At 41.1% G+C, this 12,593-nt stretch overlaps 1 protein-coding gene across 8 annotated transcripts in view; it reads right to left on the minus strand.

The window, feature by feature from the left end:
- The window catches only part of GTF2I (general transcription factor IIi), a 73,496-nt gene extending 66,798 nt beyond the window's left edge, over positions 1–6,698 (minus strand). For 7 of the 8 annotated variants that reach the window (XM_064729065.1, XM_064729066.1, XM_064729068.1 and 4 more), the window contains exons 1-2: positions 6,566–6,698; positions 529–631 (exon numbers count right to left, since the gene is read on the minus strand). In XM_064729065.1, the coding sequence (XP_064585135.1) occupies positions 529–624 (96 nt within the window). In that variant the 5' untranslated portion in view covers positions 625–631; positions 6,566–6,698. Of the gene's footprint in view, positions 1–528; positions 632–6,181; positions 6,279–6,565 lie in introns of those variants that run through there. The other variant, XM_064729064.1, reaches the window with a different exon arrangement.
- Positions 6,699–12,593: the final 5,895 nt, after the last annotated feature.

Consider the following 12,593-nt stretch of genomic DNA (forward strand, 5'->3'; position numbering starts at 1 on the left):
CCAATTTTAAATAAACAAATCTTGGACACTGCCTCAATTTCAAGGAAGTGGGACAGGCATTTCCACTCACAGCCCTAGCCAACCATAAACCCCATCACACAATATAATAACTTCTAAAAAACAGATGATATGCCAATAAAAAGAAGTATTTCCTGAACAAGTTTTGTAGACTTTCTACAGCAGCTGAAGACAAGGCATTAGCCTCAAAACCATTTATTCACTCTACACTACACATGACAAAGACCAGAACATACTCTTGCCTTTCAACCACACTGTACCAAAGCTATCAACAAATATTTGACATTTATTCGACAAAATAATTTTTAAAACGACCACACCACAACAAGAAACAAGATTACTGACAACATGATTATCACAACCAAAGATACAATTACAGCTGGTTGGACAACACACATTACAAATACAACAATCCACCTCCCCTGCTGCCAAGTGGGAAGCAATATACTGATGTAATTCTGCAAACAGCAAGACACATTTATGATGCCAAAACTTAACTTCTCTACTAACCATCGACTCAAGTCCTGACATGAGGAATGTAACCACCATTCTAGTTTCCAAGGATTCCTCATCATGGATGGATGTTGGTCCAAGAATTTCAGCCATTTTCTTCCTGTAAAATGAAAGGAAAAAACCTTTACAGATACATACAACAGTGAAAAAAAATTAAAACCCCTCTTATGCAAGCAAAGAAAAAAATAAATTCAAAATCCCATAAAACATAGCCCACCGCACACATGCAACTAAACAAATAAGTAAATTAACAGGAGAAAGTGCATGCTCTTCTTTCATGCTTCCTCCTGTTTCATCCAAAGCTGGAGCTAAACAGAAGATAAAATGTTGTATCATGATCAGGCCACAAACTATCTGTGCCCAGAAAAATGCATTTTAATTCATTAGCTGAATTTACACTGATTTTTCTTTTGTAGCATGTCTAAATAAACACAGCAACAAACACTGGCATTAACAAACAAATTGCAAAGTGTAATTATGCCACAGGTATGAGAACAACCTTCCCTTATAACTATGATAGCCTAGCTCAAAACAATCATCACCCTGTCCCAAAATCACAACCTTGAAGATTACAGCATCAATAACCAAAATGTAACATTCCCATTTGCATATTTTTCAATTGTAGGATTAACTCAAAGCTGAGTAGTCTCAAGTAAGGTGCTAAAATTAATTACTAAATTTCAGCACCCCTTCTTTCTGTAGGTCATTCAGAAGATTTTCAATTTATTTAAAACATAAGTAATAATCAAGATTTGTTTATGCTTCTGTTGGCAGAACTGTTTATACAAGACTGATACATGAGAATGAAGTTTCAGCAGCTTCTAAGAGCACATTTTTCTAAAATACTTTATAAGCATTTGTATCCCACAATAAACTTGGACTCTTTGACCATCAAACTGAGTCCCCATCTCTCTCTTTATCACCAATAGTGGCTTTTCTTTTTCCTGGAACTGTTCAAACCTGCTGTGGACTGAAAACCCAGAAGAACACTGGGAGCTCACACCTGTGGCCCACCAGGGCACTTTCCAGCACAGGAGGAACTGATAAGAGATTGAGCAAGCTGAGCTACCCCTCATGACAAGGACTTTCTGAATTTGCCATCTCTTCAGAACATTGAGAGGTTTTACTGTTTAATACTATTAATTTTTTATGCTTGTGAATACTTTGCTTGTTAAATAAACAATTTTTTCCACTTTTCCCCTAAGAAATCTTTACCTGAACAGGGAGGGTTTGCTTTCTGGAGGGACCTTTTTGCAGCTTCCTCCCATATTTGCGCTAAACCAGGACAAATACATTTTTTGGCGCCCAACGTGGGGCTTGAGTGGAAAAACCTTGTATTGCTTGCATTTTGGTTGTACTTATTCTGTATTGGAATAAAGCAGTCAGTAGCCATATTGCTTAAATTGATAACGTCTCTCTGGGTGGAAGTCTTCATGTATCTCTGGTCCCCAGACTTTTTTGAGTTTTTAATACCTTTCTGGCCCCTAGGTTTATTTTCTTATCTGGAGATTGTCCCTAACATAGTTTTTACAGTAGAGAGGCACAGATTAGAATAGCTATTTTGCTTGGCATGGTGATAATTATTTATAGGTAGTTTGGAAAGGTACTAGAGTTAGTTCCAGATCAGTATATATATCTAAACTTAAAACATACCTACGGTAGTATTTTCCCCCAAATTATTAACATATTTTTTCTACCCTTTATGCATGCATTTTCCTGTCCTTTTGGGGTCTTTTTGCTGGTCCCTGGTGGTTGGAGACCCCAAAGTCATAGTGACCACTCAGGGAACTGGTAGAAGTTGGCACAGCCAGGTTGGCTGTGTTCCAGTTCTTACAGAATGGGCATTGTGCAGTTCCAGCACATCCAACAGCACTGATTCAGCACAAGAAACCAGCAGCATTTTGGTAGAGGAGGATGAGGCAGGGGGGAGAATTCATCACACAGCTGAGACCTTCCCAAAACCAAGGATAACTAATTCCATTTTTTTCTAGGTAATTTTATGGTAGTGAGCATAGTGACTTTTTATTCAGCCTACATGACCTCTGATACTATCAATAGCAATTAAAAGAATAAAACACAATTCCAGCAGCTGCTATTTGAAGTGTTCTAGTGCAGCACCTAGGCATTCATAAATTACATGGGAATCATGTAAACAAAATGAAATATTAATCACAGCATACCTCACCATCTGATAATTCCTCTCTTTACCAGTGTAATTTTATTTACTTAGTCAACACGATGATCAGCTTCACTAAGAATTACTTTAGTTCTGTGTATCCATCAATACTCAGAATATTTAAGAAGTGAATTAATTTAACCTAAACTCTACTGGCACATTTTTCAGAGAGAGAAATTGCTGTCCTCATCAGTGCAAGCTGTTACTTCATATTTCTATAGTACAATGGTCATGTACAGCAAACAAAAGACTCAGATTTAAAGACAAACAAAATTTTTACAATTTTTCTCACGAAGAGCTAATCCAACACTAAGCATCCATTCACATTCCATCACCTTGGGGAAAAAAAAAATAATCTGGTCAGTTTACAGCAGGTGTCCAAAGCGGGCACCTTTGCATGGTGGCTTCATGCACCCTGTGTTCTCATTGGAGGACTGCTGCCACCACAGCACACATCAGGGCACTGACTGGGAAACCAATCATCCCACCATCACTTGGTCACTTCAGATATGCTTGAAATATTGGCAATATAATTTGGTTAAAATAAGGGATAATTTGGTTTCAATAATAGCGCACAAGCAAAAAAAAATAACCACATGGGGTATGGAGTGCAGGATCCTTGCACCCCTGCCACCTCACGTACAAGCTTTTCAAGCTAAAATTCCCCCTTATATGCCATATGTCAATGCCAACTCTCCCATTTTTGATTCATCACGCTTCTACCTCCACCCTCATCACCACTTTTACTGTGCATGCTCCACCACTCTTTTTGGTGGTCACACCACTTTTTGGGGGTTGTCTCTGATGAAGGCTCTCTTCCTCAATGTCCTTCAACTCACCCTTGGGTTACACAAGCACACCAAGCCAGTATAACGTAAGCCAAAACTAACATAATATTATATTTAAGCATCAAAGCAATAAATCTCTTATAGCTAGCATTTTCCTGGGACCCAACCAGATTTTCCTTTCTTCCTGTTAATTTTTAATAACTGTTATCTCTTGCTTTTTCCTGCCTTGAACATCTGCAGGAAAGGGGGTGGGGGGTGGAACCCCTCCTCTCCCTTTCTTTCTTGGCATTACACTTTTTAACTGTTTTATTATTTCCAAATATTAATCACTGAATCAATATTGATTACTGTTTCAGTTTTGTCTGCACAAATCATACCTATTTACCACAACTTCAGTCCTTCTGCAGCTCTCTCCCTTATTCTTATTATTACATTGAACCAAATGAACCAGAACACTGATTTCCATTGAACTAATTACATGTTTTTTTCCTCATATTAAAGGAAGAACATTGGTCAATCCTATTACGAGGGTCTCTCCACCCAGATAAAAAAGTCCAGGGACCAGAAATAAAAGTTTACTCAACAAGCCAGATTCTGGGAATGTGCTAGAAAATTACAAATATACAGTATTTTCAGAGAAACACAAGCTTCAATCAAACTTCTATGAACAGGTTTCATGTGCTGATGGATAAGGAAAAATTGTACCTCAGCTGTCCCTAGGGCCCCCTATGCTAGGTTGCTTAGAAGACAAACTTTTACGCTATCTAATTTACATAACAGAATTCCAAGTCTATTTTTTTTTCTTTAGTTACTGTTTCCTTTAAAATGCTTAATTGTATTTTGTTATCTTAAATGCAGAGTTTAAGTTAAACAAACAGAAAAAAAAATGAGATATATTTACAAAAGGAGTCTAAATGTTGTTCCACATTGTGAGATACTGAGTGAAAGATTTGTACACAAACAACTCAGCTACATGACTAGCTGGCAGGGGCAGCTGCACTCATGAAATAGTCACCATGCAGATGTTTCTCTCAAGCATTTCACATACCAAACCTTGGGTAAAAGAAGACTGCAAAAAAAAAAAATGGCGACTCAAGGTGGAAAAACAGAAATACATACAGATTAGTTAGCAAGTGTGCAAAAAGTACAGAATGAAATTTTTAACAGGAGTGCAACCTGTTATGTAGAAACAACTTGTAATAGGAACTGTTGGGTTCTGTTCTAAAGCAGAACCCAAATCAGCCAGGACCAGGCTCCTGGCTTTGGCCAGGATGAAGTGACCTGGGAGAAAGTCAAACCTCCATTGCACTTATGCAGAGAAAATGAAGCAACAAACACCGAGGAAGAAGATCCTACTTCATCAAGAAGACCCTTGCCCAGGACCCCCAGAGGGCATGGCACCACAGAAGACTATAATATAAAGTACAAGGAGGCAGAATGGGCAGGGAATGGGTGGGAAGGGAGGTGTGGGCAAGGGTGGGAGATCAATATGTATTTAAACCTGAAACCTGTCTCCACAGGTACACATGTATGGAGAAAATATGCCCCACGTGTCCCACCTGGTAATAACATACCTGCTTTACAATTCTAAGTGTAAAGTCCTTATTCACCAACTCACCACTAAGATGATTAGAGGGATGGAACAACTCACCTACGAGGAAAGGCTGAAAGAATATATTTTTGCATAAATATTAATAGTAAAATAAAGAGTAAGACCAATCTTTGCTCTCTACTAGATGCAGAAGAAAACTTAGTAACTGCAGATAAAGAAAAGGCCGAAGTGCTCAACGCCACCTTTGCCTCAGTTTTTAGTGGGAAGATGGCTCACCCTCAGGACAACTGTCCTCCTGGGTTGGTATATGGTGTCAAGGAGCAGAATGATCCCCTGTTATGCAGGAGGAGGCCGTCAGAGAACTGCTAAGCCACTTGGATGTTTATAAATCTTGGATGTTCATGGGCCCAGATGGGATCCACCCTTAGGTGATGAGGCAGCTGGCAGACAAGTTTGCAAAGCTGCTCTCCATCCTTTACCAACAGTCCTGGCTCACTGGTAAGGTTCCAGATGACTGGAAGCTGGCCAGTGTGACACCCATTTACAAACAGGATGGGAAGAAAGAAATGAAGTAGCCAAACAACTGATGCTAAGAATAAAACAGAGGAAGTTGCGGTACAGCTAAGGGATATTGCGCCAAAGTGACTAAATGTTTCTCTATAACAAAAAGCTTGGTGCATTTGTACCAGACTAAAATTATGTAGAAAACACCAGTGAAAGGCCTCCCTCCAGATGACCACAAGAAGGACAAGAAGCTAATGACCACCTGGGAAGATGAAATTGCTGATCCCAGCTTATTGATATTTGCTGATTCAGACTAACACAAGCACACTGGAAAATGCTTTGTAGACTTATAAACAGTATATATACTTTGTCAAAATTGTAAGTGGCGCGCGCCATTAGTGGAGCAGTGACTCCCAGCTACCCAGCACCACTTGCTAGCTTTCTTTAAAATAAAAGATATAAAAATAAAATTCAATTTGGCTATCAAAATTTTATATCACCCCGACAGCCCCCAAATTGGGGAGACAAATGCGCAGCACAAACCATCTAATAACCATGAGTTCATACTATGCAAATTACTTCCGGCGTGCATATCACGTTGTTATGTTAGTAACACTAAGCAATACTTACTGTATAAAAATACCACAGCTGTTTACAAGGGTGGGTGGGTTAGCCGGAGAAATCCCCCTCACCACCAGCAGGCCGGGCCAGCTTCCACCACTGCCATGTCCAGCCCTCGCTCCGCTCCGCCCCTTCCCCTCCGCGCCCGACGGCCGCCGCCACGCGCCGCGCTCGGGCATGCGCGCGCCGCGCCGCCCCGCCAGCCAATGGGAGGCGGCGGCGGGGCGGCAGCGCCCCCTCCTGCCCGCGCCGGAGCGAGCGCACCCCTCGAGCGAGCCGCGGCTGCGACCGCCGAGCCGCCCTCAGCCCCTCACAGCGCCGCAGCCTCCGGCACCGCGCGTCACGCTCCGTCCCTCGCCCCACCCCGCCGTTCCCAGGCCCGCCTCCACTCACCTGCGCCAGGCAGCCCGGTTCCTCTGGCTGGAGACGCCGCACGGCTACGGGAGCAGCGCCGGGGCAACGGGGGTTTTTCCGCGGGCTCTCGGCGCTACCGAGCAACCCCGCTCCTCCTGCCGAGCCCAGCGCCGAGCCGGGCGGGGGATGATTGGCTGGCGCAGCCGCTGCGGCGCAGGCGCTCGCGGGGGCCGCCGGGAAGCGCAGGCTGAGGGCCGGAGCTCCCGCCGGGCAGCGCGCCAGGGGCACGGGCCGGGCAGGCCCACCGCGCCCTCCCTGCGGCCCCGGCCCGCTGCCCTGAGGGTACCGGCGCCTCCGTACATCCCTCTGTTCACTCAGAGCGGCCGCTCCCGCCGGGCAGCGCGCCAGGGGCTCGGGCCGGGCAGGCCCACGGCGCCCTCCCTGCGGCCGCGACCGCTGCCCCGAGCGTACCGGCGCCTCCGTACATCCCCCTGTTCGCTCAGAGCGCCACGCTGGACACACAGAGCTGCTCTCCAGAACCAACGATGGCAGCAACAGCCTCCACCAGCAGGGAGCCTTACTCAGAGTTAATCATGACCTTCATAGTAAACCAGTCGTTTCTTTTGTTTTCACGTTAAGCATAGTGAATGCTTATCTATGAGATTTTTTTTCCTGGCTCAAAAGAGTCAAATGTTTTGTCTGACATCACTATTCCTTTTCTTTGAATTTAGGTTCAACATAGTAAACATGGATGGAAATTTTTCCATTCAAAGGAAAATGCTACGCTTCATAATTTGATCCCCATTGAAAATACTGCAGCAAAACCCAAGAAATTTTAAATCAAACTACGACATTTATAAATAACATTATTTACAGTGGTAGACTCCAAAAACTGCTGATGTATTTTCAAAATGTTCACAGTGTGTTTTAGAGTTGGTCAAGAGTAACTACGAAACACTGCATCTTTAAGTAAATCTCATTTGTAAAGAAATTGAAGCATTTAGCTTCCTCCTAGTTGTAATAGATAGCAAGAAATCCATCTAGAGAATCAATGTCAGAAGCTGGAAAAGGTCCCTGCAGGATATGCTTCGGCCATTCTTGTACCATCACTGAAGGCTGTGGACTTATGCAAATCAAATACCCAGCTGCAAACTGACCAGAGTACCCTAAACAGCTGCTCTGAGTGATTCAAGAGATCATGGCTTTTGTGGTTCCTTGTCACTGTTCAGCTGGACATAACTGTCCTCATCATTTACATTGTGGGAGACAGAAGCATTCTGCAGCAGCCTAGAAACACAAATCCCAAATCCCAACCACCAAAACACTTCAAAACCTTAAAAAGGTTAGAAATCGTTGCCACCTGAGCTGAAAGCAGTAGTTTCACCCTGAAGTACTTGGATGGTTCCTTTTTGCAGACCCTGTGCAAGGGGAAGGCATAGCTGCTGGTGCAGAACTTCAGCACAAAGGACACCAAATCTTTCTAAGCAGCCACAACTATTTACTATATCAATCTGTCAGTTCCCTTGTTTATGATGCCGAATTTTGCCCCAAAAGGCGAGAATAACTGCCTAAGAGACTCAGCTGAAGTCAACATAGGCAGGAGGTATTTTATTGCGACGCGTCGGAGAAATCACAAAAGGGATTTCTGAGTATCCCGTAACAAAGCAGGCCTTTTATACAGTTTTGGGTGCAGGGTTTCATCATATCACATACGTAATCATGTCTTTGCATGCATATTCATAAGGGGCGTGGTGTAGGCGGAGCATGGGCGGGGACATCTCTTTTGAGGATCATCTTGGTGGCCGTTCCAGTTGCCTTCATCGTGGGCAGGGGTCTCCTGATGCGTCTTCCTCCTTAAACTTTGAACTCCTATCCTAATATGGCCAATTCCCGGTGTACTAGGCTTGGTCCCCATGGCTTGGCAAGGCTCTTAGGGTCAGTTTGACATTGTTGGCTCTGAACATGCTTAGCTCGTCAATTCCCCTATCCCTATCTCTCTTTCCTGTTTGCCCTGAGGGCAAAGAGCCACGGGAGCTTACCAAACTTCAAACAGAAGAATCCACCAGGATTGCTTTCGGATTAATGAGTAACCTGGCACACAGCATCATCAGCAATTCCTGAATGTGGATGGGGCGAACCCCCTTAAACATAACCTGAGACCACCCGCCGGTGATATGGGATATGGCTCCAGCGTTAGGGGTCGCGTCAGTAGCTAACCGTGGAATGGGATAGGACTGTTTAGGATTGATTTTCAGTTTGTGGCGCTGCCTAAGCATTTTGATCAATAATGCCCTATAGGTACTACTGAAAACAAGATTACGTTTTTGTGCATTAGCAAAATGCTGATTGGAAAGGCAGTTTGGGGCTTCATTTACATGGCGTTTTCAGCAGAAGGCATCCATAACTTCATGCTCCACCATATTTTCATACTGGCATCTTCCAGTTGCACCTTACTGCACACACAGCTGATACTGAGCCTTTCATACAGATTTAGATGTCATACGTACACCCTGCTCAAAAGTTACTCAAGCAAATCCACCAGAGGAGTTTACTTGCCCACAAAATGGAAGCCCACTGCCAGGACATCATTCACAGGTTGTGTCCAGACTGTTGCTCTGCAGGCATGGATTGTTCTGAGGGTGGAGAAGATGCCTTTTGATTACAAATCACAATCATGATTCATTTTGAGATTTATATGTACCAGCTGCTTCCTGCAGGTAAGATCGTTACTGCTATGACATGGATCCTCGGAAGAGTGGAAATTTGGTATTTCTCCAGGTCAGGATGCTTCCCACTCTTCTGTATCCCTCTGTGTGAATCAACACATACAAGTAACCAAGGGTAACCATCAAACCACAGCTGAAATGCAAAGAGTGGGTTTATTTCATTACCTTGCTAATAACACCTTGTGGAACACACATGGGGACACAGGCTCTGTTGGGTTAGTTCACTCTAGCAGACAATTGGAGGGGCGCTTACTGCCTGCCTCTCAAAAACAAAAGGGTTTGCATGTTTTTGACAGAGGATAAGCAACATTAAGCATGATAAATGGAGTTTTCTCGCACCAACATTTCTTGCATTCCCAGCTGCAAAATCACTTTGATCAAAACCATTCTCTCCTCCTCATCAAACTTTTCAGTTTTTACCCTTTCCTCCCAACACACTCTCTATAACCTCCTCCAGCAACGTGAGCTATGAAGCTGGATAAAGTTAACTGAAGTCACACTTTATATGGAATAGTGTTTATCCAGCGTGATTGCAAGATGACTGACTGAAAAAATAGGTTTTTTAAGACTTCTAAATCTATCAAAAATGTTTGCTGTATGCTGAATCAATGTTCAGACTAGAAGTAACTTATATGTTTTTAGCAGATGGAGTAATTAACAAGTGTAATATATTACCATAATAATTGCTGCATCAGTTCAGAGCCTGGAAATTAAGAAATTACTTCTAGAAAAAATGTTCAGTGTAATACACAGCCTCCATGGAGTTTTGCTGTCAGATTCTTGAACCAAGTATAATATATATAAAACACCGGACTAATTAATCTTTATATTCTTTCTAGATTTAAAATTCAAGAACGAGCCTCCTGGAAGAAAATGTTTTGATCAAAATTCCTTGATTTAAAGTATTTAGAATCAATTTGCTTTTCTATTTCTACTAGTTAGCCAGCTGGGCTTCAACAACAGATTGAGAGAGGTTTTCATGTAACTGGCTTGTGTACTGTAGCTCTTCTAAAAAAAGAGGAAAACATTTTAAAATAATTTACCTTTTGTGCCAGAGGGTTACAGTGACAGTAAATACGCATTTTTCCAAAGTTCACAAATAAAGCCCCTCAATTTAACATGCTATCCAAAACTGCAGGCATTAGTAATATGTCATAGGGACCCCTAGGGGCATCTTCTTCAAGCTAAAAAAGAAGCTGCCACTTTGAAAATCTGGCAAATTTGTGTGGTGAGATGCTTCAAAGAGCATACTGGTTAACAGGGATATTAAAATCATTCATGGCTGCTGAGTAATTCTTCATGTCTCTGAACACTGCTGCTTGTGATAAATGCATACGATTCGTGCTAACTAAGTTGTAACTATATCAATATAAAATAAAGGAAAAGTATATGTGATTAGTGTTACAAAGCAGGTGGGCCCCTTTGCAGATGTGACATATGAAAGGACACAGGATGTAGTATTGAGATAAGCAAGATCCCAAAATAGAATTGGTCTTGGAATGAAAAAAGTTGGGATGATTCCAGGTATATGCTTGATTATATTTAACATACTTGATTGTATTCATTTATATAAAGAATTGCTGCTCAATTAAAATTGCTGCTAAATTCAATTTTGTTGTTTATTAAATTAGACATATAGAACTTCATAGCACTGCCATTGCAGGCTTGTACAGACACTGTTGCAGCAGTTTGTGATTCACAAGTTTTCCTCCAGCCACACCAGCCAGGGACCTAGCATCTCTAAAATCAAAGCCAAAAGGGTTGTACACAAGCTGGCAGAGCAGGAGAGGTCCCAGCCACCAGCAGGCTTAGAGGGCCCTGCAGGGCATCCTAGGCAGCAGACAGAGGGACAGGAACAACTGGAATGCCTGAAAATCACATTTAATAATGGAAAATAAAAGGTGCACCGACAATCAATGTGCAACAAAACATAATCTGTATACTGTATAGAGCTGCTCCAGAAGACCTCGAAATGAGGCAAACACAACCTTACATAGACATTATCTGAGGGCAGGGAACCAATGAACAGAGACAATCCGAAACAATACCTTATATGGAGCACAAGATTACCCAATCGGAGGGCAGGGTTCAGAACATAACTTTATATGGAATGACTTAATCTACATAACTGTTCCCATCATTCCTCTCTTCTCACCCTAAGTTAACTAGATGTTTCCTGTCTTAGCTTCTTGCCTCCCAGGGCCTAATATTCTTTCCTTCTGTGGCTCACCTACAGCCCATCTTTTCCAGGGTGGAGTGCCACATCTCTCCCTTTTAGTTTTTCTTTAAAAAAATTTTAAAAGATCTGAAGGTCTTCTATAGTAGCTTTTGTCAAACAACTTAAATTTAACAAGACTAGCATTAATAACTCTTTTAACAAAAACAAATCTTGGTATAATTATTGTCAAGTAAATCAAATTTTTAACAGGTAACCTAACATAAATGCAATCACTACTATAACCTATGGTAACAATTCTATTTTAATCAACAAGAACAGTTGCCTTAGTCAACCTTTACCTTTTAAACTGTTTTACCGGATAATGTGTCATATTTGTAAAAGTATTGATGAAAATCAACAACAGGGAAACTGGTATTAATGATGAGAAGTATTTTTATAGCTACTGCCAATTGTAAACTGCTGATATTTTTGAGTTAAGAATGAAATGTGGTAATTATTCAATGGGTTAAAATAATAATTTGGTTTTGGAAAGTGATTAAGGTTAAAATCTTAGGGAGTATATACAACTAATTAACATTGATATCCAACATTAAATTAAAAGATAAATAAAATCATTAAGTTGTATTAAGAAGACAGACAAGAACTACACCACTACAACAGAAATACTGAATAAAATAAACATTTGGAGGGAAATGAAAACCACAATTTTCATACAAGAAATTGTATAAAAATGTGTTTAAGTAATTGCTTTACAAATGCTGAAAACAATTGATTAAATAATTGCAAGGTTTGATAACACTATAGGATAAACTTAACTACTTTAAAGTATGTTAAGTAAATCTATGGACTCTAACTGTAAAAAGAGAAATAAGAACTAGAACTACTTTGCTAGCTTGTTACTAAAGTTATACTAAGTGATAACTAAGATAAAACAGAAGGTATAACTGTTGCACTTTGTGTAATCAAAATCATATAAAAATTGATAAGCGCAGTGTATAAAATGAACTATTTACATTTCTTAAATTGAAAACTGGACAAAACAACTATTCAATTTGTTGAAATATACTCAATTATCTATATTTAAATCAAAATTTAAACACTATAAATAAAATACTATCAAATTTATACAGCTCAATTAAATCACTCAAAGCTTAAAATATGA

This window comes from Zonotrichia leucophrys, chromosome 19, assembly GCF_028769735.1.
Source record: "Zonotrichia leucophrys gambelii isolate GWCS_2022_RI chromosome 19, RI_Zleu_2.0, whole genome shotgun sequence".
Lineage (NCBI taxonomy): Eukaryota > Metazoa > Chordata > Aves > Passeriformes > Passerellidae > Zonotrichia > Zonotrichia leucophrys.